Here is a 27,749-nt window from a genome sequence, read left to right as displayed (position 1 = left end):
GGGTGGCGCATGATACCTGCAGCTTTTTTAATTCCCAGCTTTTATCTTTCATTAAGTTGCGAGAGCATGCGGATACTCTGAGTTTGGAGGCCAGCCTGAGGTCTACTTCTAGAGGGTGCTTACCAGAGAGCGAGTGCCATAGGAGAGCCTCATCACAGAAAACACAATTGTGATCGAGAACACAAAAGGAAAAAAAGTGATACTCACCTAACACCCCAGCACTAACATTTCTTTAAATGCGAGGGAAGTTGAGAGTGTTTATTCATATAAACTTTGATCTAGCTGTTATCCTGTCAATATAATTTTTACCAATCCACGAAACTAAGTCTGTTTTTATCAGATCTAAAATGGAAACACTTAAATACAAATATACACTTTATATAGGATTGTGGTCTGATGAGATGTAAGGAAGACAACATTGGCGAGTAGGAGAGAGAGCATTCAGAGCAATTAAGGGAGGGCAGAGCCAAGTGTCAACATGGCTGTAGCAAGTCTGAGACGACGCAGACGAGTACCCACAAGGCCCATTGGCGCCAGGCCAAACGGCGACCGCATTAAAAGCACTACACAGGTCCGCAAGCCTTTCTGCTTTGTGTGGTTTTTTTTTTTTTTTTTTTTTTTTTGGTCCGCGCGGTTCTTGCTCTTGCATGGGCTCACCCCAGCTCCAAAGATCTCTGGATCACCTGCGTACCGCCTGCTCTGCCTCCCGAATGCTGGGCTGGTCGCCCCACCCTCCCTTTTAACCCATGGGCCACCAGGCATGCCATGGAGCGTACCATGTCCAACATGCAGGCAAGACACTCATACATATAATCCACGTATAAGATAAAGATCTGTACAATAGAAAGAATAACCAGATACGCTAATGATGCATGCAGGGAAGCACAGGGCAAGATAGGATGAGCGGAGTTTGTCGCCAGCGCCTAGCCTGAGCTACCCGCAGCATAGGCACAGCTATGTCAGCTCCGATAAGCAATCTATAAATCTGCTGAACAACGAATGACCAATTTTATCAAGGAAAGAATAAACCACAGAAAATTACAATGAAATAAGAGCTAGAAAATGTGATGAGAGTGTACAAGGTATACAAATCATGTTTGTATCACACACCTTATATGAGACCTGAGTTTTGACCCTCAGTTTTATAATCAGCGTTTACGAAAATAAATTAGCAAGTCATTCCGAATATCCTGAGAGAACCTGGATTAATGAATTGTGAGTTCACTGCATGGAAGCTCAATAAGACAATCGATGCCTAAGTGATAGAGCTACACGCCATGAGAGCCAGTTCAGCACCTAAAAAAACACTCACGTCATAACAAAATAGGTGCAATGAGCGGTTCTTTAAACATGTGCTCCCTTGATTCATCAAAAAATCACCAAAGACACATAGCGTAGCTGATATATAACGCATAATTTCAATCACACTTCTAGAGAGTTGACAAATAGAGCGAATCCACAAAGAATAATAGGACCCTCCATTAACAAAGCTTAAAAACCAAAGCGTTATTAAAGGACAGAAATTAGAGCAATCACTTGTAAGGTTCATGTTTTACAGACGAGGGCAACTATGCTCACCTTGCCACGTGGTGAGCCGATAACAGAAGACGTACCTATTGTTTTGTCGCTATCAGATGATTCTTTGTCGGAACATAAGCCCAATTGGAAAAAGTAAGGTAGGCGCTCAAGGGCACTACTACGTGTGGAAAGGAGGGGCAGCCAGGTGAAAGTTCTTCGACAGAGACTGGAGCAAAGATATTTAGTAACAAAGACTCTGGCAAAAGTATCAGCTATCCAGTAATGAGAAAAAAATATCTCTAAGGAACATGCAATAGTATGCAAATAAACCAGATTATAGAACATAGTGACAAGTGCTCTACAATGGGCTGATGGAGAGAGGATGGGCGTAACAGCGTGGTTACAAGAGAACTGGGCGATGCCTCTTGAGAATGCACGGCCTCGTAGGATAGGCGTGGGTGGGTTTCGAATTCCTCAGCGATCCGTGGGCACTATTGGTGTTCACAGCGTGTGTAATCACAGTTTTCATATAGAGAGCCCAGTAAGGAGCTGGTTTCTGGGCTCCTCGTGTCTTCTGGCCTCTCGATTGCATGAAACTTACTCAGCTAGACACCAATTGAAGATGTATTTCGACACTTAACTGCGAGCCCAAATTAGCGATCATACACATATATCGAAAGACCAGAAAATCTGAGACATCCATACTGAAATATTTTTTTGTCTTGGGTCGGGTCTGAAGAAGCTTGTTTCGTTCTGATAAAATTCACGGTACTTCTCTGATGTGTAATTCTACCAAGACAGCTCCCCGTAACTGTTCTAAGCAAGCTTAAGAACTAAGAGCAGCTCCTCCAAACCTCGTGAGTGGGGTTTAGGACACTGACGGCTACTAATTAGTTCACACTCCTTAAGCAAAGATGATGACTGACGTCCAGCGGCTACGGACACCATATCTGACACACACAAGGGAGGGACGAGGCGAATGCACTGGCCTGCTAACCAGCAAAAGTGTGCTATGCTCCGTTCCATACGAGAACATCCATACAGGCCTAGTTGGTGAAATGTGCTCTCCATCGTTTGGTTTAGGAACGACCTCAGCCTGGTCTCACAAGAGAACTGGTCTTGTTTAATAAGTCACCACGCGCTACCAATAAATCACACGGCGCCTCGACAAAAGAGCGAGCAAACTCAACAATAGTTAAGCATATATTAAAATGTAGCTCGCTGAGCGAGGGTGCGATTGCTGGCTGCCCACTATCCGCACATGAGATGAATGATACAATACGACTAGCGTCAATGGCACCGGAGCAGGGTTATTCATTCATGAGAATACATATAAATACTTCAGAGGCTCCTGGATATGCGTCCTGTGTCATTTTGTTTTATTTAGCTTCTGTTCTGCAAATGCGCAAATGAACAGGTAATCTGGCCTTGCAGGCTGAAGCTTCGCAAGCGCGAGGAGACGTGAGACAACAATTTGGAGTACGCAACCGAATCCCTCGACAGCACACCCCACCCTGAGTATCCACACCACTGGTCCATCCCTGTTGACTCACAGGCCGCCATCCCACATGTCCAGGCAAACCTGGCTATGTGGAGGGCGTACACCGAAACGGCTCGCGGGCGTTATGGTTGTTCTTCTTTCAAGCCCACTCAGCCTCAAAAACAGGGATTAGCACCGGAAATGGCTAATGAGATAGAGAGGGTACATTATGTAGGAGGTACACGCTTATACGTTATATCATTCTGCTATCAATCGTGTTCCGTCGTTTGTGTTCGTCTACTCACGGTAAATCCATGCACCGGAGGACAGAGGCATGGATCTGTCTTCTCTCCTCGCATTTACCTTTTGTTAGAAACTCTAGGTCGCGGGTGCTCTACCAGAAGCGTACTCTTTCCTAGGCCACAGCCGAGGGGAAGTGTCAGCATCGCCAGGAGGAACACCCCCAGTGTGCACTGAGTGCTTCTTCAATCAACAATAAAAACACTCACAGAATAATAATCAATATAACAATATAGTAATCGAATACATTGGCCTAAAACTAGAGAAATAATAAGGGGAAGAGAAAGACTAGAATAAAAGCACGTCGATTGTGGTAATACTACTTTTTCGCACATTTCATCTTCGAGGACGTGCGGCAGTGAAGCAGGAGATTAGTCCGTATGAAGTTGATTGCTGTAGTAGTGTGTGCGAGTCTGTCGTTGATCGTAAGTGCAATAGGCAGTGCAAACCACCACTACGGGGAGATAAAGTCAGAGGCCAAGAAACCAGTTTGCTCGTGTGTAGTAGTCTGCCTCGCCATAACCCGCTGCCTGTGGTTGGATCCCTCCGTTTTTTTTGTAATTGATTCTCTAGCCAGAGCGTCACACAATCTGCCTTTCTGCCACCAAATTGCTTTTTTCACATCACTGCCTGGCCGCTCGGAGAGAGAAATAGGCTCTGTGGCCGTTTCTAACCAGTGCGACAGCTCTGTCACCTTCCAGACACTACAGGGTTTCGCTTTGTGTTTTTCCTCTGCCTTCGCTTTCCTCCCTTTCCTGTGATACATATTTTTATTGTTAACAAATACCACTCAGTCTACATATCAGCGCATCGGGTTTCCCTATTTCTCCCCTCACGCTCCCTTTACCCAGCCCACCCTCCATTCCCACCTCCTCCAGGACAAGTCCTCCCCCGAGGACTGTGATCAACTTGGTAGACTCAGTCCAGGGAGGTCCAGTCCCTTCCTCCCAGACTAAGCCAAGTGTCCCTGCATAAGTTCCTGGTTTCAAACAGCCAATTCATGCAATGAGCACAGGACTTGGTCCCACTGCCTAGATGCCTCCCAAACTGATCAAGCCAATCAACTGTCTCACCTATTCAGAGGGCCTGATCCAGCTGGGGGCCCCTCAGCCTTTGGTTCATAGTTCATGTGTTTCCATTCATTTGGCTATTTTTTTTCAATAATTGAGTAAAACTGAAATTTATTATATGCCACAGTCCACAGGACCAAAGATCAAACTCAAACTAATGTTCTGCCAACTGATGCCTCTAGGGGCTTCTGCTGTGCCAGAGCGTAGGAAAGCACAAACACATCCCAAACTTTAAGTCCTGGAAGTGTGTCTCTGTTCAAGGACACTGCGCACAACTTAGAAACCAAAAACACTGAAGGGACAGACGGGACAGAGGAAGAAATAAAATAATAAATATACAGTGAGTGATCAACACGGTCGGGCACATCTGTAATCCCAGCACGCAGACGGAGGGTGGAGGCAGGAGACTGCACAGCCTGAGGGGGAGAAGCAGGGAAGGTGTGTGCGGGCAGAGCTTGCCGCATTTACCGGGCGGGCACAGCAGAAAACAAAAAGCACCTCATTTGGTTTTCTGAGACAGGATTTCACGTCCGCCAGGCTGGAGTGCAACTCACCGAATAGTGAATAAGCTTAAACTGCTGATCCTCCTGCCTCCACCTCTAAGTGATGGGATCTCCAGTGTAAAGGTGGGAGGCATGCCCTCCAATGACAGAGGCACTGTCTGAGCCTTGAGCCCTATCTGGGTTCTCCCCAGGGTATCCCCTCTGCCTCCGGGGGAATCTCCAAGCAGATACATCCATTTGTCTGATGTCAACAAACCGACTACTTGAGAATGTTGTATATTACATGAATGCTATCTCAATAAATTTGACTTTAAAAGGTATTTCCTGTGTACCAAATCAGCAGCGAGAATCGGATAATGGGAGCTAGCTAGGGCACTGAGCACGTAGGCTATTATTCCCAGATGGGAAGTGCATAAATCCATGAGCACCAACGCCAGCACCTGCTGGGAGAAATGCGCATACCTTCCCACCTACAAATCAGTCCCAGGTAGATAAATTAAAGGCATTTTCCTATCTGCATGCTGAGAGGTGAACAGAGCTCCTCACTGCTGCACCGCGGTAATGGAAGGTTTCTACAGACAGAAGTACAGCTGTATCTCTGCCTACTGTAGTTAACGTGCAAGGACTGCAGCTATGGAAGTCTGCATGGCAAACAGAAAGGGCACGCGGCAGGCTGGGCTGTGGTGCCATTCCTAACAGCTGTAGAAACGCCGCTATGGTCCGAGTGCGGGGTGTCCCCCAGACACCCACATTCAAGGCTTGGCTTCCCACTTGGTACTGTTACTGGGAGGCAGTGGGAATTTTACAAGGTGGAGTCCAGTGGGAGGTCTTTAGGTCATCGAGGGCATGACCTGGAAGTGAAAAGCACGACTAGTCTCTTCCTCTTCCTTTATGTTTCCTAGTTTTGAGGTGAGCGCATCCGCTCCGTCGTCAGCATCTACTTTGATTTATTGTCTCATCACAGACACAGAACGACAGGGCCAACTGGGCATGGCCCCCCCAAGACCTCCCAAACTATGAGTCTTCTCTTTGTGTAGGCTGATTCTCTCAGGTATTTATCACAGTCACGAAAAGCTAACAGGCAGGAACATACACTGTTGCTGGAGGGCTTCTCTCCAGCTTCCACCAAGCCCCGCAGTCCCACAATCCACATATAAAATAATCACTCAGACGCTTATATCACTTATAAACTGTATGGCCGTGGCAGGCTTCTTGCTAACTGTTCTTTTTATCTTAAATCAACCCATTTCTATAAATCTATACCTTGCCACGTGGCTGGTGGCTTACCGGCGTCTTCACATGCATCTTGTCATGGCGGCGGCTGGCAGTGTCTCCCCTCCTACTTCCTGTTTCTCCAATTCTCCTCTCTCCTTGTCCCGCCTATACTTCCTGCCTGGTCACTGGCCATCAGTGTTTTATTTATATAGAGTGATATCCACAGCAATACACGTCTGTGCATACATACAATTATTCTGGTCTCCCTAGGTAGCCCAGGCTAGCCTCAGTCATGCTGTGTAACCCAGACAATGCTTGAATCTATGGCAATCCTCCTGCCTCAGCCTACCAAGTGCTGGAATTACAGGCATGTATCATCACACTCAGCTTATAAGCGCGCGCACACACACACACACACACACACAATTTACTTATCTGGATGTACAAAGGGACATGCGCATGTCCTGAACCCAGTGTGGAGGTCAGAAGCCCATTTATGGGAGTCAGTTCTCTCCTTCCACCATGTGGGTTCCAGGGATGGGACTCAGCACAAGTACCTTTGCCCAACCGGGCCACCTCCCCAGCCCTTAGGTGTATTTTTAATGCACGCAAGCGAAAAGACAGCGCTGTTTCAGGATATTCCTTTACACTGTGTGAAGATGTGTCATTGTGATTGTTTGTTTGTTTGTTTATTTATTTATGTATTTATGTATTTATTTATTTAACGCCAAATGCCATTTATTGAAGGAGGGAAGAGGTCTTAAATACAGGCTTACAGCACAAAGGGAGAACCCTGGAGAACAGAAGTTCTCTACCGATGTTTTACAATCTTGCTTCTAAGCTGTTAATGCCCATTATGCAGGATACACAGACAAGGAACTTCCCTTAAGAATTCAGGAGGCAGGGAATTAGCATAGGGAGGATATCAAGGTCAAGGTCAGCAAGCAAGGCAACAGTTACCCAAAAGGGGGGCCAGGGCCCTACAGGTCCCCCTTTTACTAAAAAATGAGCTTCTGACTTAGGTTGCGTGGGACGTCAACAGGTCACCTTACCCATCATGGTTTGATAAAGAGCTGAATGGCCAATAGCTAGGCAGGAGAGGATAGGCGGGACTTCCGGGGAGAGGGAGATGCCAGTGGGAACCTTTCGTTTGAGTCAGGGAATCTTTCTACGCATTCCAGGCTGTCCTGGAACTCAATACGTAGATCAGGCTAGCTCTGAACTTGAGGCAATTCTCCTGCCTCAGCCTCTGATGTGCTAGGACAACATGCTTGGCCACACCAGCTCTGTAATCTGTATGTTTACACACGCCCCAGAGACTCTCTTATGCATAATTTCCTCCTCCAGTTTTTTTAAAATATCATATCCCGCCCGTCCCCCACTCTGTTTCAGAAAGGATCCCAGGCAGCAGAAGCTAGCCTCAGACTCCATGTGGACAGAGTCAAGAATGACCTTGAATTCCCAGTCCTCTGGTCTCCACCTTCAGAGCACTAAGACTACAGACCAGCACTGACATACCCTTCATAAAGCATGTTTCTTTTATTTCACACGCCCGATTTATTCTTCTTAAGTTTTGGTAAACGTTATTCAAAGAAAACACATTTTGATTGGCACAAGAGAGTCTTCATTAAAAAAAAAAAAAAAGCCTGAATTTTGTTTTGCTTTCAAGCCTGTCATATTTAAGAAAAATCCTTCAGAAGACTTACCGGAATACCTTACTGCGAACATTTAAATAAATTATACAGGTTAATTGAGACACTGGAACAATTTGTTTTAAAAACCCATTGTATGTTGTGCTGTTAACTGGTGAGATTTAATTTGTATCTTTCTAGGGACTGAAAAAAAAAATCTTTTCATTGAACTTAGTTCTTAAGTGACATATATAACAATAACTATCAATTAGGTTTAATTTGGTCTTTAATTTGGCTTTTGTAATGTGAGTCGAAATTCCCCATGCATCATTTATACACCCAAAGAGAGAATGTGCTGTGCAGGAAGACCTGGATCTCGGCTGAGCACAGTCTGGGACCAGGGGCGGCTATCCCCAACCCTCCCCCATCACGTCACCGACACCACTGATTCCCCATCGTCTCCCCTGAACTGAAGACGCTGGCTACCTCAGCTTATTTTGAAACAAACAAACAGAAAACCCTAAGACAGTTCATGTCATGCCATCGCTGGGTATGTAGGGTAAGGTCTACCACATCTCCTTCACCTGTTCTAGGTCACACACACACAGCGTGCATGGAGCAAAGGTGCTCACATGGTGACGAGTCAAAACAAGAACCACCTGTTTGACTCCAGTGCATCTCATATGGAGATCACGACTTCGTGACCTGGCGATCACCTATGGCCACACACTGTAACCACATGGACAAAGGACAGGATGTCAATGAAAGGCAAACACCTGAAGTCCCTGGACTTCTCAGTACTATCTAGGGGTCCCTTCTTCCTTGACACAGTGTCCCTACCTGTAAAGCTACAGTTACTTAATGCCCTTGCCTGAACACTGTCTGGCCTGATGCCCTCGCTGGCCACCCGCATCTCCTGACCCTCGTGACATTTGAGACTTCCTGACCTATAGCAACATGGTCCCTAAACTATCCCGCAGTTCTTGCCTGGCACTGGTGAGCTAAGGCATGGTGCTCTCAAAACGGAGCACCCTTGAAAGAACTTAGAAAAACTATGTACCCCCTCCAACATTTTTATTTTGGTACAACTCTGTGGGTGTGTGTGTGTGTGTGTGTGTGTGTGTGGCTCTGTACCTGTGTGGCGGCCAGGAGGATGCTGAGGTCATGTTCTATTAATCCCTGCCTTATCCCCTTAAGACAGGGTCTTTCACTGGGCTAACCAGCCAGCAGAGAGTCTCCGTCTCTGCCCACCCCCACCCCCAGCACACTAGAGTTACTGGTGTTCACAGCCACCCCCGGTTTTACCTGGGTGCGGGGATCCAAACTCAGATCCTCATACTTAGATAGCAAATGCGCTTACAGATTCAGCCATCTCCCTGGCCTGACACTTTTTTTTTTATTTAAAATAATTGCAAAGTATGTAAATGATAGCATATTGTAAACACAAAACCTTTCTATCTAAACTGATAAATGAAAGCAGGGGGTGTAGCTCAATTGGCGGGGTGCCTGCCTTGCGTGCTCGAAGCAGGGCCTGCCATCCCCAGCACTGAATAAACCAGGCACCCAAGAGACTAAGAAAGGAGGATCAGGAGTTCAAGGACATCACAGGTTATATAGCAAGTTCAAGGCCAGTGTGAGACAAATTAAAACCTAACTTCAAAATGTAAGATAATAAAATGCTTGCTTATTAGTGGGCAGAGATTGAATGGAGCATCAAAGTTCTCACCACCAAGGACAAGTACATCCAGCGTATGGGGTGACAGACATGTTTGTTAGCCTGATAGAATGATTCCAGAAGGTAGCCGGGGTCTCCGGCACTCTAGAGGAAGGGGCTGGCAGATCTTTGCAAGCTGGAAGGCAGCCTGGTCTACACAAGAGTTCTAGGCCAGCCAGGGGTACACAGGGAGACCCTGCCTCAAAAAGAGAATGATTCCATAAGGTGAACACATACAAGGTCAATGGTACCTTCTAAATACAATTATTATTTGTACTTTAGCACATGTTTTGCAGGGCTGAGAATCAAGCCGGGGCCAGGCAAATGTTCTCACTGAGCATCTGCCCTGGTGGTGGTGCTGCGTTACATTTTGTTTTTGTTTTTTTTTTTTTAAAGAAAACAATGGACTCTAATGATATCTTCTGTCAAATCTGTTCCATTCTTTGTGCTGAAATCAAAGAAAGGATTGAGAATCAACTAATTGGCAGAAGGATTTATTGTCCATCATTAGAACCATGCATGTTCTCACTCTGTAGGAAGTACTGCGTAGGAAATTACTCAGCTATATACACACTTGGCTCTTCTACTTAAAGGCACCAGCTTAGAGGGGACATGGTGGCACACGTCTGTAATCTCAGCACTTGGGAGGCAGAGGCAGGGGGATCACTATGACTTCAAGGCCAACCTGATCTACATTCCAAGTTCCAGGCAGCAGATACTGAAAAGAAGGTTCATTAGGTAAAGAACTTAATACCCAAGAAGGAGGGACTGAGTTTGGGTCTCCAACACCCACAGAAGAAGCCAGGCCAGGCAGTTGGTAAGTTCCAGGATTAGTGAGAAGCTCTGTCTCAAATAATTAATAATAATAATAATAATAATAATAATAATAATAATAATAATAAATAGTAGTAGTAGTAATAATAATAATAATAAATAGTAGTAGTAATAATAATAATGTGGAGAGAGACATTGATCTCTAACCTACACACACACACCACACACACACACACACACACACACACACACACACACACACACACGACTTTTGACGAACAGTCTCACTGTATGAATGGCCCTGGCTGGCCTGGAATTCACCTATGCAGAGTAGGCTGGTCTTGAACTCACAGAGTCTGACTGCCTCTGCCTGGAGTGCTAGGACTAAAGGCGTTCATCACAACATCTAGCACAAATTAATTTTTATTTTCTTTAATATATTTATTTTATTTTACGTGTATGAGTTGTTTCACCTACATGGATGTACGTGTACCCTGTGCACACCTGGTTCCTGCAGAGGTCAGAAGATAGTTACAGATGGTGGTGAGCCTCCACGTGAGTGCTGGGAATCGAACCTGGGTCCTCTGCAAGAGCAGCCAGTGCTCTTAAATTCTGAGCCATCTCTCCGGTCCCATGAGCGAATGGTTCTATCTTGGGAAGGGTGAACAGAGAGCTTGTTAGGAAAAGCAACTGGAAAGGGACAACAGCAGGAACTTCCAGAAGCTTCTAGAAGAGGGGCTTGGATGTCCACACTCAAACTGAGACTTACTTAGGTGAGTTTGGGACATTTTTGTTTCACACAGGTTTGATCTATCAATACTTGCGTTAGACATAAGGTAGGGATTTTTGAATTATTTGTTGGCTCATTTAAAATAGTAATAAATAGGGTCTGAGAACGTCGTTTAGTTGGTAGAGCACTTGCATAACACTGCATGACATCAACTGGACGGAGGGGGGGGGTGCTTGCCAGAGCTGAGGTGGCAGAGGCAGAAATATCTCTGAGTTCCAGACCAGCCATGGCTACACCAGAAGATCTTGCCTCAAGAAGTAAACAAAAACAGGGCTAGAGAGATGGCTCACCAGTGAACACGTTTACTGCTTTCCCAGAGGACCCAGTACAGTTCCTAGAACCCACACGCTCACAATTACCTGTAATTCCAGTTTCCAGGGCATCTAGCGCCCTCTCCTGGCTCCCATGGGCACCTGCACTCACATGCACATACCACACACACACACACACACACACACACACACACACACACACACACACATCATTTTTTGAATTTTATTTTTAACTGCATGTATATTTGTATGCCTGTGTGTGCAGGTGCCCATGGAGGTTAGGAACATTCCCCGCCCCAGCCCCCAGAACTGTAGTTACAGGTGGTCGTGAGCCAACTCTGGTCCTCTAAAAGAGCAGTGTGGGCTCTTAACCAACGAGCCATCTTTCCAGGTCCCAATTTTTAAAGAAATCTTTAATAGATTTGTTTTTAGGAGAAGAAATTTTACTAGCCCTCATATATAACTGCAGACACTGGCGTTCGGCGCCACTATACCCAAACTCCAAAGGGGACGGACGTCTTCTCGGAGGTTAGACAGCGCCTGGGACAGCAGCGACCTCTGAACGGCCGGAGACTGAGGTTGTGAGAGCGCACCAGTGTCTTTGACACCCCCCGATGGGCTCTCTTGCAGCACAATTTTGTGACATCCGGGATCAGTCATTTAGGATGTACTGATGTCTTGAGTGATGCAGACTACAAAATGCTGACAGAGCTGTGTGTGGAGCCAAGGCTGGCCTGGAACTCACCCCATAGCCTAGGCTGGCCTCTTGAATCTTCAAACCTCCGACCACAAGTTCACATCACCACAGCCAGGAAGTTTATAGCTACTAATCTGGACCTTCAAGACTGAATTTTATCAACAGCAACGAATATTGCCCGCTGTTCTCCTCCGAGACTGACCTGATTCATTACAGAGCTGTCTTCGACTCTGAATTGATGGAAAGTATCAGACTATCAGCAGCGTTGCGGGGGGAGGGGGAGATGCTAGTTCAGTTCCCACCTCAGCCCCCTGCGAAGTACCCTCCTTTGAGACAGTCACAATGTGTCACCACGCACAGAGGTGCCTTCTGCAGCCTCCCGGATCATCGCACAGATTATTTAAAAACATACATCAGGGCTGGTGTCACCGCACAGTGGCAGAGCCCAGGACTCACAAGTCCAAACCAGCCCTCTCTAGCACTGCAGTTGTTTTTCCTTAATTACAAATACGTAGCAACGGTCAAGTTATGAGAATCAATAGTTTGGGTGCTTTCTCTAGGTAGGACACTCTTTCTTTTCCCCCCAAGACAGGGTTTCTCTGTGTAGCTTTGGAGCCTGTCCTGGAACTCGCTCTCTAGCCCAGGCTGGCCTCGAACTCACAGAGATCCGCTTGCCTCTGCCTCCATCTAAGGATGCCCCCTCCGCTGTCTGGACATTTCGAGAAGGCTCTGTTGCTTTGCGCTCGGAACCACTGTGCCCAGCCCCGAACTCACAGTCCGCCTGGCTCTGCTCCTGAGTGGGATAAAGCATGTGCACATTCTTAAACGAACCCTTTTTAAGAACCAACTCCATGATGGCAGAGAATACAATGCCTGGCGCAGTTGGGTTGGCTGCGCCACTTTTGTGGCATCCGTGTGCCTGGCAGTGGGGACTTCCAGCACTGTCCCTCCCCAGTTTCCCACCCTTTGTGGCACCACCTCTCCTCGTCAGCGACCCCTGATCTCTTCTCCCTCCTGAAGAGAGGCTGAGACCAAGGCTGTGTCTTCCTACACCACAGGGGCAGGTGGGTGGGTACCATACATACAAACCACTGCCCCTTTTACTGTTTTCTGAAACAGGGTCTTGCTATTTACCCAGGCTGGCCACAAACTCATGATCCTCCTGTCTCAGCCTCCCAAGTGCTGAGAGTACAGAGGTGGATCCCCACAGCAGGTTCAATTTCCTGTTCTTATATGTACTTAACATTCATGTGAAAACCATACACTTAGATTTTATCTACTTATTTACGTGTGTCGCAGAATGCATGTGGGGGTCAGGAGGACAGCTTGTGGGGGTCAGTTCTTTCCTTCCACTATGTGGGCCCCAGAGATCAATCTGACCATCAGGCTTGGCGATCAACGCCCTTTATCTACTAAGCCAATGATTCCCAACCTGTGGGTCACGACCCTTTGGGGATGAAGGGCCCTTTGACAGGGGTCACTTAAGACAGTCAGAAAACACAGATATTTACATTACAATTCGTAACAGTAGCAAAATTACAGTTAGGAGGTAGCAACGAAAATGATTTTATGGTCGGGGGTCACCACAACCTGGGGAACTGTACTAAAGGGTCGCATTGACGGAGGTTGAGAACCACCGCTCTAAGCCATCTTAACGGCCCTAAAATCAACGTCTAATATGTTGCTGAAGTGCCTGTCCCTGTTTTAACAGGACCCAGTTCACGGATCCAGGTCTTGATCACCCAGCCCCTCTCCATTTGCCAGCACGGGGCACGTGAGAGCTGAAGTCAGGGTGCAGCCGCCTCTCACTGCACGTACTGTACCCTACCGTCGCCTCACAATCAACTCCCACACGGTGAACCTCTGAGGTCTCTGAGACGGAACCCAGACATGCATATCCTGACAGAGGAATATGATAAATGAGGAGAGAGGGTAAGGGTGGATGAATGTGATCAAAATGCCTTGTATGTGTGTATGAAATTCTCAATAGCTGAATAAAAATTTTTGAGACAGAGAGGAGAGAGAGAGAGAAGTTTTATGGTCTGCCGAGCTACATAGAAACTCCCACGCCAGCCTAGGCAACTTAGCAAGACCTTGTCTCAAAATAAAAACAAAACAAAAAACTCACATGAAGCTAAGCACAGTGGTGCACCCTTTAATCCCAGTACTTAGGAGGTGGAGGCAGGAGGATCTCTGTGAGTTCAAGATCAGCCTGATTTATACAGCGAGTTCCAGGACAGCCAGAGCTACATAGTGAGAGAGACCCCATCTCAAACAAAATAAAAAAGCAAACGAATAAATACATACACATGAATTAGGCAATCCTTAAATAAACAGGATGCTTGTTGGCATATGAGAACTTGATTTCCCTTACCAAGCAGCGATAGTAAACACAAGTCCTCAGTCCACCCAAATGTGACTGGATAAAAAGTTCCGGTAAGGAGAAAGCAGAACCATCTGTGGGTCAGGATGCCTCAGCAGATTCCAAGGGCAACATCTGACACCAGAATCTCTAGAAACAACCGTAAGTCATTCGCCTCCTCAGACACCCAAAGAGGTAGTACCATTGCTATGCTGATTTCTACAAAGTAGGAAACTCAGGCCCAGGGAAGCAGTGAGCCAGAGGACTCTCAGATGGACACAGAGGACAAAACACAAACAAGCTTGGGTCAGGCCTGATGGTAAAGTCTGTTAACCCAGCTGAGGCTGGCTGGATGCTCACAAGTCCTGAGTGGACTACAGAGCCCAAGACCAGCTGACATAACCTAATAAGATTTTGTGTCAAAATTTTAAAAAATGAAATAAAAGATTTAAGCATACAACTCAAAGGTAGAACCCTTGCCTAACATGTGCGAGCCCCTAGGGTCAAGACTGCTGAACCACCAAAATGTGTGAACTCGGATCTGAGTGAGGCCATCATTTCAGAAGGTCTGGGGCTGGCAAACTTCCTCTGTAGGCAGTTAGGCTTTGAGGTACATACTGCTTCTTTGGGGGCTTGCTTTCTGAGACAGAGTTGCATGGAGCCCAGGTTGGCCTCGAACTTGAACTCTTGATCCTCTTGCCTTTGTCTCCCAAGTGCTGAGCTTATTATAGGCATGCACCACCATGTCCTGCTGAAGGCCATATTACCACAACTGCTCGACTCTGCCAGACCATGCATAAAAGAATCATCATAGCTGCATTTCAATAAAACCTTAGACACAGACACTGAAATTTGAATGGCATACAATATGTGGTAGTTTGAATGTAATTGGTCCCTATAATCTCACAGGAAGTGCTATCAGGAGGTGTGGCTTTGTTGGAGTGGGTGTGGCCTTGTTGGAAGAAGTGTGTCACCGTGGGGCGGGCTTTGAGGTTTCCTATGCTCAAAATACTACCCATTGTCTCAGTCAACTTCCTATTGTCTGCAAGATGTAGGACTCTCTGCTACTTCTCCAGCACCACGTCTGCCATGCTCCCCATCATGATGATAATGGGCTGAACCTCTGAAACCATAAGCAATCCACCCCAACCAAATGTTTTCTTTGTAAGAGTTGCCGGGTGATGGTGGTGCACACCTTTAACCCCAGCACTTGGGAGGCAGAGGCAGGTGGATCTCTGTGAGTTCAAGGTCAGCCTGGTCTACAGAGCAAGTTCCAAGACAGGCTCCAAAGCTACACAGAAAAACCCTGTCTCAAAAAGAAAAAAAAAGAGTTGTCGTGGTCATGATGTCTCTTCACAGCAAGAGAAACCTGAACTAAGACAGAATGTTGAGTCACAAAATATTTCAGGGTTTTAGTTTTTAAAACGTTTGAGGCTTTTATTTGAGGCAGTACTCCTGCCCGAGCCTTACAAGTCTATATATCAAGAGACCTAGTTTTTCTTTTTCTTTTGCTATTTAAAAATCCAACCAGTGAGTGGTGGGATTCACAGAAAATTCCAGCATATTTTTTACTTCTATAAGCTCACAACCAAACCATAGGATTAAAATAGTATGGACTGCCACTTGCCTATGCATGGGTTCAATCCATACAGTAGAAAACAATGATCATTCAGTCATCCACTCCTGTGTGTGTGAGAGAGAGAGAGAGACAGAGACACAGAGAGGACCAATAAGACATGCCTAAGAGTTGGAAAAATAGTGAGTTTGAGGCCAGCCTGATCTACAGAGCTAGCTCCAGCACTTCCAGGACTACACAGAGAAAGCCTGTCTTGGAAAACAAAACAATACAAACAAACAAAAAAAAACCCAAAAGAATTGGAATAATAAAGCCAAGAAAGTTTAAAAACTACTTAAGGCTTTGGTACACACACACACACACACACACACACACACACATACACGCACACATGCTATTATAGCTATGACTTCCCATTACCTGGTGAAGCTGTCCTCAGGCCCATGAGTATCAGGGGTCCCCCTGGCTTGTCCACTCATCCAACAGTGAATACAATTCTCTCCTACGACCTCTGCCTCCCATGTTAAGGTGTCATGAGAAGTGTCTAGCAGGGTGAACCGCAGGCAGCGGTTGGTGAATGGAGAGTCAGAGGCCATTTTCCACACTATGTGACCGAAACCATCTTGTAGAAACAGTCCCAGACATATGCTCGCTAAATGAATCATGGCTTACTCATACACTGGAATAGTATACAGGTATCAAAAAGAACAAGAGTACCAGGCACGGTGCCTTAAACCTAAAACCCCAGTACTAGGGAGGCTGATGATCAGGATTTCAGGGCCAACCTGGGCTCTACTGCCAGATTCTCTTAAGAAAGAGAGGGACAAAGAGGCAAAGATGAACTGATATGGAAAGAGTCCCAAGATGCATTGTTAAGTGACAAAAGCAAATTCTTGGGAGCCAAAGAGATGGCTCAGCAATTACGGGTGTGTACTGCTCCTGCAAAGGCCCTGTGCTTGTTCCCTGAACCCACGTTAGTCAGCTCACAACCACCTGTAACTCTAGTTCTGGGGGATCTGGTGTTTCTGGCCTCTGCAGATGCATGTGCATACCCATACACAGAAACATGCAGACAGACACACACACACACACACACACACACACACACACACTCAAAAATTTTTTAAGGTAAACTACTGAACAAGCTTATAGAGTAACCCCAGTTACACAAATTTTTAACATGTTGTATAATGTGCACTCTTATCTACGCATGTGTTTGCATGTATGTGTGCATGTCCACCTGTATAGTGCATGGAACCTTCCTGAAAGAATACTCAGCTACTGGAAATGGAGCAGGAGGATCAGGAGTTCAAGGTCATCCTCAGCTACAGAACAAGCTGAAAGCCAGCCTGGCCTACATGAGAGGCCAGGAAAGGAACCCGGGAACTGCACAGGGCGTGAGGAGAGCAGGGCAGGGCTCTACCCCCGCCCCGCAAAGACACTCGGGTGAAGTTTTCATTAAGAACAGATAAATAAGAAGAGCATTTAAAATGACTTACTCACCAAAATGAGAAAAAAAAAGCCCTTCATTAGATTTTAAAAAAAAGGCACTGACAAAATAAACCTTTCACAGAACCAGAAAACTGGCAGCAGACATAAAAACCCTCCCCACACCTAAAAGTTCAGGGTGAAAGAACAGGGTTTAACTGAGGTCCTGGGTTACGTCCAATCTTATCAGCGATCTATTAATTACCAACTTGTGCAAATCACCGCCTTATCTCCCGAGTGAAAGCCCGTGGACCTTTCCTCTGCAATTTCAAACAGCGCTCTTATTTTTAACACACTCCAAAGCCCATCGGGTTTATGTAATATCGGACACAAAGGCAGTGGAACTAACACAATTGATTTTAAATTTCCATCACCTTGGCGCTGCGTTCTGCCTTCCGAAATTCTCTTAACGGGGGCTTAAAGTAACACAAGAAAAGTTAAACATTTTACTACAATCTCCTCGAATTCTCAGCACCACAACAAAGTGATACAAATTAAAGATCAGAATCCCCACATGAACCAACCGTAACAAAGAACCAAGGAAAGAACAGATCAAAATTATCAAAAGGCTTTGCATGCCAGAACTGATTAAAAACGCAGAACTTGTCTACGGAGACTGATGGAGAGAGAGGACCCAAGTCCACAGATAAAGCGATCAGACACAGCTATTATACTGGACCTGCCTGCCAGAAGTCAGCCCTCCACACAGGCAGCTATCAACGGGTACATTTATATAAAATAGGCACCCATGTTTAGTTGGGTTTTTTTTTTTTTCATTATTTCTTTTCTTTTCTTTTTTTTTTTTTTTTTTTTTTTTTTTTTTTTTTTTTTGGTGTTTTGAGACAGGGTTTCTCTGTGTAGCTTTGTGCCTTTCCTGGAACTCACTTGGTAGCCCAGGCTGGCCTCGAACTCATAGAGATCTGCCTGCCTCTGCCTCCCAAGTGCTGGGATTAAAGGTGTGCGCCGCCACCCGGCCAATCATTATTTCTTAAAAAGGATTTATTTACTTTTTTTTTTTCTTTCGAGACAGGGTTTCTCTGTGTAGTTTTGGTGCCTGTCCTGGATCTCGCTGTATAGACCAGGCTGGCCTTGAACTCACAGAGATCCGCCTGCCTCTGCCTCCGGAGTACTGGGATGAAAGGCCTGTGCCACCACTGCCCAGCGATTTACTTACTTTTATGTGTATGAGTGTTTTTGCCTACATGTATGCCTGTGTTCCACATGCATGCAGTACCCTCGGGGGCCGAAAGAGGGTGTCAGAGCCCCCCTAGGACTGGAGCTGCAGATGTCTGCAAGCTGCCATGTAGGTGCTGGGAACAGAACCAGGTCCTCTTCAAGAGTACCAAGTGCTCTTAACCACTGAGCCATCTCTCCAGCACAGGGTCTCACTACATAGCTCAGGGTGGTCTCAAATTTGCAGTCTCCAGACTTCAGCTCACTCAAGCGCTGAAGTAATCTTACAAGGTAACTTGTCTATATGCTACAGTGCCAAAAAGAGCCAGGAATCTCTTTTGGCAGGATGAGACTCAACCACAGCTAAAAGGCAAAACTGCCTGGAGAATCTACTTTATCTCATCACTCAGATAAAGCAAGAACACGCTCACCCAAAGACTAATTAGTCACTTTGTTTATCTGGGGGCCTGTAAGTACATTCACTACAGATTTTAACTAAGATGATGTCATAGTCCTCTCACCGAGATGGCTTCAGTCATATGGCATGGGGGATGTTCTCTGACTCCTTTCTCATCAACCCTCTGGGGTCCTCCTCACAACACCCCCAAAGAGGAAGCAGGCCCCATAGAAAAGAACTGTATTCAGTGCTCAGGATGTGTGGGCTGTAGTGGTCCAGCCAGGGGCACCAGGATGCCTGCAGGTCTGAGGACAACCCAGTTATGTCTCAACCCTCCTAGTCCTTTCTCATCAACCCTCTGGGGTTCTCCTCACAACACCCCCAAAGAGGAAGCAGGCCCCTAAAAAAGAACTGTATTCAGTGCTCAGTATGTGTGGGCTGAAGTGGTCCAGCCAGGGGCACCGGGATGCCTGCAGGTCTGAGGACAACCCAGTTATGTCTCAAGCCTCCTAGTCCAGTGAACCCTTAAATAATGAAGGTCCCCAAGGCCAGGTACTGAAGGACTCTTGGTAACTGTTAGGAGGTGGGAGCCTACGAGAAAGGAATCAGGCCACGGGATGGTATCCTAAATCGGATATTGGGACCCTGACCCCTCCCTGTTGTGGAATATTAGTTGAAGATGTGTTACATTTGTTTATGCTCTGGGATATTTGTTTAATGATGCAAGGATGTGTTGCATTCTTTTATGCTGCGTTTGTTTAACTCTGTGAAGCCGTGTTACTGTGCTGCTAAAACACCTGATGGTCTAATAAAGAGATGAATGGCCGACAGCTAGGCAGGAGAAAGACAGCGGGCTGCCATGCAGAGAGAATAAGTAGAAGGAGAAATCTCGAGAAGAGAGGAGCTAGAAAAGGAGAAAGAGAGGACACCAGGGGCCAGACACCCAGCCACACAACCAGTCATGGAGTAAGAACGAAAGAAAGATATATAGAATAAAGAAAGGTAAAAAGCCCAGAGGCAAAACATAGTTAAAGAGAAACTGGATCATTTAGGTTAGAAAAGCTGGCTAGAAACAAGCCAAGCTGAGGCCGGGCATTCATAAGTAAGAATAAATCTCCGTGTATTTATCTGGGAGCTGGGTGGCAGGCCCCCAAAGAGTAAGGAGTTAAAAACAAAACAAAACAAAATTAAAAAAAAAAAAAAAAACGAAAAACAAAAACCTACAGCTTCCTATTCCCTTTGCTTCCCGGAGGTGAGATGAGCACTGTCCCATGCCTTGGCTCCAGCCATGAGGACGGCACAATAGTCCCAAAGCCACAGGACCAAAAGTCCAGGGATTGAATCCTGGAAGCCATAAGTCAAGCTAAACCACGCTTCCTTTCAGGTTACTGCTCTCGGGTATTTTCTCAGTGATAGGAAGCTAACACACCTGTTCTAGGAGATGCTGTAAAATGGAACCCATCCCTGGCCTAAGTCGGTCTCTTTTCATCTTCTCCACAGCTGTGCCCCTGGGCCGAGGCTCACCTTCCTGCCTGACTGTCACTGATCCCCAAAGGGCTGGGGACATGGCTTAGCAGGTGCCTGCCAACCTACATGAGGCTCTGCTTAATCACAGTGTGTGTGTGTGTTACATCAGTATATATATATATATATATTTATATATATAATTTCTTTAAAAACCTCCAGGGGCTGGAGAGATGACTTAGAGGTTAAGAACACTTGGTCTTAAAGTGTTCGATTCCCACTGGCTTCGATTCCCACAACCCACCTGGTAGTTCACAACCATCCATAGTTTCAGTTCTAGGGGATCTCAGGTCCTCTTCTGACCTCCACAGACACCAGGCATGCATGTGGTACACGGATATATATGAAGGCAAAACATATATAAAAAAATAAATCTAAACAACAAAACACTTCTGTGTCTGGAGAGATGGCTCAGCAATTAAGAGCACTGGCTGCTCTTCCAGAGGATCTGGGTTCAATTCCCAGCACCCACATCTGTCTGTAATTCCATTTCCAGGGGATCTGACACCCTCACGCAGACATATGTGCAGGTAAAACATCAATGCACATAAAATACAAATAAATAAATCATTAAAAAAACCTTCCAAAGCTTGTGTCATGCTTGAAAGAAAATGCAAACTCCTCCCATGGGGGAGGGTTTCCTCAGCTCTGTCAACGTCTTCCACATATTTGTCTTGGGAATAAATTCTAGCCCACCAGATGGGCTTCTATAAGCTGGACCCACTGCCTTCTCAAAACTTTTGCAATTACTGTTCTTCCTGCCCTAAACACCTTCCCTCGAGTTCCCACAGCTAGCTCTCTCATATCCAATGTCCCCTTTCGCAATTTGAAATTTTGTTTTGTTTTGTTTTGTTTTTCGAGACAGGGTTTCTCTGTGTAGTTTTGGTGCCTGTCCTGGAACTCACTCTGTAGCCCAGGCTGGCCTCGAACTCACAGAGATCCGCCTGCCTCTGCCTCCAGAGTGCTGGGATTAAAGGTGTGCGCCACCACCACCCAGCGCAATCTGAAATTCTTATGTATTTGTTGACTGTGTTTTCTGTCTCCCCACCCCACTATTGTCAAGTTAGAACACTCCCAAAGAGCAAGAACCCCACCTGATAAGCTTGTGCACCCACACAGACTACCACAGTCACAGAAACTTACCAGCTGATGAATGCTCAGAATCTCCCCCCCACACACACACACCCTCAGGAGAGGTTGCACTATGTGGCCCAGGCTGGTCCACACCCAGCCTCATGATAATTTTTCAACTATGACCTATTTTTTTCCTCAATAATCAGCAAAAATCTGCTAGAACACCAGGCAGTGTTCTGTTAGAACATTAGGCAATGGTGGTTGTCTTTTAATGAGGGTCTTAGAAAATAAAGTATTTCAATTCCTAAAGAGTGAAATCCAGAACTTTACCCCTAACGGCTCTTTAAACTGTGTGGTGGTTTGAAAGAAAATAGCCCCCAAGGGGAGTGGCACTCTTAGGAGGCGTGGCTTTGTTGGGGTAGGTGTGGCCTTGTTGGAAGAAGTGTGTCACTGTGGAGGTGGGTTTTAAGGTCTTGTATATGCTCAAGCCACGCCCAGTGTCTCAGACCACTTCCTGTTGCCTGCATATCAAGATGTGGGACTCTAAGCTCCAGCACCAGGTCTACCTGCACGCCACTGTGTCGCACCATGATGATAATGGACTGAACCTCTGAAAATGTAAGTCACCCCAACTAAATGTTATAAGAGTTGCCATGGTCGTGGTGTCTTTTCGCAGCAACAGAAACCCTAACTCAGACAGACTGTAACAAAAGATGTATGCCAATCTGGAGAGATGGCTCAGTAAGGTACCTGACTTCAGATCCCCAGCGTCCACATAAAAACACGGCAGGCCAGGTCTGTAATCCCAACACTGGAAAGGGAGGTCCCTGAGGCTTGCTGGCCAGTCAGCCAGCCTAGTGGAATCCATCAGCTCTAGGTTCAGTGAGAGAGACCCTGTCTCAATAATAAGGTAGAAAGTGACTTAAGAAGGCATCTGACATCAACTTTTGATCTCTGCATGTACATGCACCTGTAACACATACACACACACACACACACACACACACACACACACACACACACGGAGCCTGTAATCCTAGCATGTGGGAGGGAAAGTTAAGCAGGAGGATGCACAACTCAAGGTTATCCTTGGACACAATTGAATTTCAAGCCATCCTGGGCCGTATGAGATGCTGTCTCCACACCCACCTACCCCTGAGTGCCCAGAGGCAGGGAAAGTATGTTTCAAGCTGGCACGTAGTAGTACACACCTGTGATCTCAGTACTAAGAAGGCTGAGGCAGGAAAACCGTCAAGTTGAGCCACATTAAGATGGACTCAGGGGGGGGAGTGGCGCACGCTTAATACATCGGGGCAGAGCAGGGGATCTCTGTGAGTTGGAGGCAGCTGGTACAGTGAGTTCAGGAAAGGCACAAAGCTACACAGAGAAACCCTGTCTCGAAAAAAAAAAAAAAAAAAAAAAAAAAAGATGGACTCAAAAAATAAAATGGCGGCATGTTTGTGAGGCGGGGTATGAATGAGTTTACCTGCCTTCAAGGGCTTTTCTTCAAATCCAGTACAGGAGCTACAGTGTGTTTATGAGGACATGCCACCTAGGAAGGCCATGACAAATGACACAGGAAGAGCACAAACCAGCAACCCCTCAAGGTGGGGAGGAAATACCTCATTTACAAGGGCAGCCCATGAAGGCGTCGAAGAGAACCTGATCTGGGCTTGAATAATCGTTTCACTAGGTTAGGAACCGCGCTGTGAGGGGGCACAGAGGTGGCTTGGGGACAAATAGGCAGGGCTGGCCAGACCAATGGAGCCCGTGAGTGGTACTGAGTGTTCCCAGCTCCTGGAAGGTGGCCTGGTCAGGCCCCATGGTTCCCATCTTCACAAGGCTCTGGAGGAATTTCAGTTCTTCCTAGTCCAGACCAGAGTTGTTATGTAGTCTCTATTCTCCCAAGCCCAAAGCAATACAAGCTCTCAGACCCCACGCAAAGACCTCCCAAGTCTTCTCTGTTTTCGCAGGGCTGGGACTCGAATCCAGGGGCTTTGGGGCAGGCAATTTAGTACTGAGCTAACATCCCCAGCCCTTGCTTCTTCTTTGGGGGCAGGGTCTCACTACTTTGGAGCACAGGCTACAACTTTGACCCCTCCTGCACTGAACATGAGTGGAACAGTAAGAGCTGTGTGCCTCCACGTCCAGTCATCTTCCCTGCGTCCAATCTCCTCCCTCTCCAAGCATGGTCCACACTTAACACATTCTCTGCTTTCTATGGACAAGTTTCTCAGCACAAATGATACAAACCAGCCAAGAGGTAGCCATGGCTGCAAAATAAAGGGTTCTTCCCACTATTCATATAAGCTCTCCAGCCACCTCACACTCTATCACTGGATTCTCACTCCCTAAACATAACATACAAGTTTCATGCCTATGCCCACGCTGTTCCTTTTGCCGGAAACTCTATTTTGTTCTTAAGCAAGACCCAGGATGGTGCAGGTTGCATAAACCAGTTTATGTAAGGGACGCCCCCTGCCAGGGTTGGACAGTGCATAACCTTTCGAGGATGGCCTCTTTCCACCCTCTGTGACCTTGAAGGCTTTCTTGGAAGACCTCGTGACTCTTAGAAACCCACTGCGCCTCTGAGTCCTACGTCAACTTCTCTTCACAAGAAAAGTTAACAGCATGTGGAACAGCTTCTGTGGGTAGAAGAAGGGCTCACTCAGGAAGGACGCAAATGTGTGTTGAAATGAAACAAGACTGGTGAGTTGTGAGGCTGGGACATAACTAAGTGGCTGGACCCTTGCTTAGCAGGTGACGGTTAATGTCAAGTGTCCGAGAGGACGGACGGACGGGGGGACTTTGGCTTTGTTCAGCGGATTCCTGGTCAAAGGACTCATTGGAGCTGCCACAGGCTGGCAGGGACCGAGGGACTCTAACATGGCAGCTGAGGAGACCAGTGAGGGGCTTCCTGCGCAATGTACAACATCCTCATTTGGCTGTCCTCCAGCGTGTCTGGGATTACAGACACTGGCTTTCTTATACCTACAGTCAGAGGGAGAAGCCTCAAACTGGGCCATTAAGCCAAGAAAAACATGCATTTGCCTGAAATATCTGTGTATCTAGGAAACAGTTTGACTTGAATAATTACATACATACTTTTAAGATACGTATACACAAACGAAGCCTTACTCTATCTTCTTCTTCCCCTCCTTGGCAGCTCCTCTCTCTCTCTCTCTCTCTCTCTCTCTCTCTCTCTCTCTCTCTCTCTCTCTCTCTCCCTCTCTCATCTCTGCCTCTTCTCTTTCTGGTTTCTCTTTTTATCTAAAATCACTATTCATCCTGATGCTTTACATGAACGATCTTTCTCCCCAAACGCCCTCCGTCCTTCAAAACAAAAGTCTCACTCACTCAGTCCCCTGTTCTTGCTGACTCCTGTCCCTGTCGTCATCTTCCTCAGAATCTATACTTTTCAGACAACCCTCCTGTTTCCTTTGCTAATGGGCTCGGTCCATCACTAGCCTTCGAGTTCAACACCTACTGATGAACCATTTCAAAGCCGGTCCACTCGTGGCTCGTTTTTCTATGATCCTCCCCCACACCCCGGCCCCAAGAAACATCAAGGTCCCTTTATTTATATATAGAAGTTAATTTCATTGCATGATCGGGGCACCAGGGAAGCAGTTCCCATCTGTGAAGTGAAAACATAAACCTGTATTGCCTTACGTGAGCGCCATAACCGAACACATCAAAACAGGACAATGAGTTCTGATGTGTTTCTTTTCCAAGCGTAGGTCTTGGATTTCACACCAAGGTGGCATACTGGTCGTGGGCTCTGCTACTAGTCCACTGTATTTACTCCTAAGAGTGATACAGAACTCTTGACTCCCTAGAGGAAGAATATTCTGTGGAAGCAATCAATCCACTGCCCTACCAACAAACACCACCGTCCCTAAGCATACCCAGGCCCATCAGGAAAAGATTACAGGGTGCAGCCTTGACTTGAAAGTGAATGGCGAGAAGAAAAATTAAAACAGAGAGTGACTGGAGAGGGGGAAATATCCAAAGAGCTATCCAACAAAGGGTAATAGAGATTACACAGTTTGGGTTTTATGCCCAAAATGGCTGTCTCCTCTCAAAGTCCAACTTTAGTTCTGCTTATTCCTCCTACCAAATATGCAAAATAAACTCACTTGTTCTAAAAACAGAAAAGTGTTATCGCCATTAAGAGGTAAGTACGAATCCAGGAAAGATTCAAGTGTTTTCCTTTCATGCTAGTAAAGGCGGGTGGGGGTGGGGGAAATACTTCAACTACCGAATCTTGTTTCTGGGTTTGGAGAAGTTTCAATTTTTCTTCTCTCCCAAGGTAATAGTTGTTGGTGTTTTCTTCCTCACACTGAAGACCCTCTGAATGAAACCGTAAATCTTTAATACCACACAGTGGACAGGAATGTGCTAGATCAGTACTTGGTCGGAAAGGAGAGAAGAAAAGGGCACCGACATCCATTATTCAGAGTCCAACGCTAAATTAGCCTCCTTTATAATTCGGCAATTCCATCCCAGCACACATTATGCCAGGGGCAGGGTGTGCAGAATGTGTGGGCAGTGTGCAGCAGACCACATTTCTACGGAACGAGACATCATCATCTTTTCAAACACCACCCGTATTGGCACACATTTCAAAGTGCTCTTAGTTCAAATTGAATTGTCGTGTAAATTATTGTATATTAGCAATAAAAGTTTAGAGAAATCTAGTTAGAAGATTGCTATTTGCTTAGAATTAAACTACAAAGCCTGGGGGGTTTTTTTATCCTAAAAGGTGAGGCCCACGCACTGGCTGGCTGTGCCTGGGAAAGAGGGGCGGGGTTGGGGACCCACACATCCCTCCCTGGGTTGGAGCGCCAGGGACCTCGTGGGACAGGAACAAGCCTGGCAGGGCCACCAGGCAGACAGGACGGAGACTGGACAGGCGGACGGCACGGATGGACGGACGGACGGGACGGGACGGACGGACTGGACGGGCAGAGAAGCAGTGCGTCCTACCCGGAGGGCTCCCTCCCAGGGACGGCGGAGTACCTGCTCCGGTCATCCAGGCTGCGATTGTCGGCGGCTGCCGCGCGCCAGTCGGGCAGCGTGCTGGCGCACAGCACCACCATGGACACGATCACGAACACCACGGACACGCTGGCCAGGATCTGCGCGGCCAGCGACGACGTGGGCTCCTCGAAGGTCCGCCTCATGCGCTCCAGCCAGCGCCGGGAGGGAGCCGCCTCGGGCCCGGCAGGGCGAGCCTGCTCGCGGCCCAGCTCGTCCGCCGCGTGGAAGGTGTGGGTGTCGGACATGCGGTCGTCTAGGCGGCGCTGGCAGCAGTACTCCAGGTGCGCGCCCTCCAGGCCCCAGTAGATCATCTCGTTGTAAAAGGAGAGCTCGCACATCCGCGGCGCGAAGCGCAGCTTGCCGTGGCCGCGCACGTACAGCAGGATGAAGCCGAAGGCCTCCGAGTGCCGGTCGAAGAAGTACTCGTTGCGCTCCCGGTCGTAGTCGTCGCACACCTCGAGCACGTCGCGCTCCGAGCGGCAGCCGTGCAGCCGGCTCACGCGGCGCAGCGGGAAGTCCTTGAGCAGCTCCCGGGACAGCGAGTACCGGGCGCCGCCCACGTTCAGCACCACCGAGGCCGCCCCGCCGCGCACGAAGGTCATGGCTGGCCGCCCCGGGGGGGCCTGGCCACCGCGCGCACGGGGTGGCCGCGCCGTCGGGGCCCGCGCTCCCCCGGGGGCTCGCGCCCCGCGCCGCCTGGGTTCCCCTCCGCGGTGTCAGTGCCGCCGCCGCCCCGCGCTCCCGGGTTCGCCCTTCGGAGTCCGGGTGGGTGTCCGCGGCTCCAGGTGGTGCCGGCCTCCCGGAGGGCGCGCCGCGTTAGCCGAGGCGCCGTGGGCAGGGCTCCACTGGTCCCCGGTGCACGCAGCCCGGCCGCCGTCCAGAAGAGAGAGGCAAAGTGAGCGGGCTCAGCGGCGGCGGCGGCGGCGGCGGGGAGCGGGCTCCGGGAGGCGGGGGCGGGGCCTCCCTCGCCGTCCTCCCTCGCCGTCCTCCTCCTCGCCCGCCGGCTCGGCGCGCTCCGCTCCCTCCGCGCGCACCTCCTGCCCGCCCGCGCCCGCCCGCACCTCCCGGCTCGCTCGGGCTGGGATTCCCCGGCGCCCCGCCCCGGACCTCGGGCTCCCCGCCTCGTGACGCCGTGCGCCCCCGCCCGC

At 47.7% G+C, this 27,749-nt stretch overlaps 1 protein-coding gene across 2 annotated transcripts in view; it reads right to left on the bottom strand.

Annotated features, from left to right (window-relative positions):
• The window catches only part of Kcng3 (potassium voltage-gated channel modifier subfamily G member 3), a 52,008-nt gene extending 24,475 nt beyond the window's left edge, over positions 1-27,533 (bottom strand). Inside the window, exon 1 of one of the 2 annotated variants that reach the window (XM_028892491.2) lies at positions 26,548-27,533. In XM_028892491.2, coding sequence (XP_028748324.1) covers positions 26,548-27,203 — 656 coding nt within the window. In that variant the 5' untranslated portion in view covers positions 27,204-27,533. The remainder of the gene's footprint in view (positions 1-26,547) is intronic. The other variant, XM_028892500.2, reaches the window with a different exon arrangement.
• Between the last annotated feature and the right edge of the window lie 216 nt (positions 27,534-27,749).

This window comes from Peromyscus leucopus, chromosome 22 (assembly GCF_004664715.2).
Source record: "Peromyscus leucopus breed LL Stock chromosome 22, UCI_PerLeu_2.1, whole genome shotgun sequence".
NCBI lineage: Eukaryota > Metazoa > Chordata > Mammalia > Rodentia > Cricetidae > Peromyscus > Peromyscus leucopus.
Note: the sequence above shows the minus strand (reverse complement) of the source record. Positions and strands in the feature narration are given on the sequence as shown.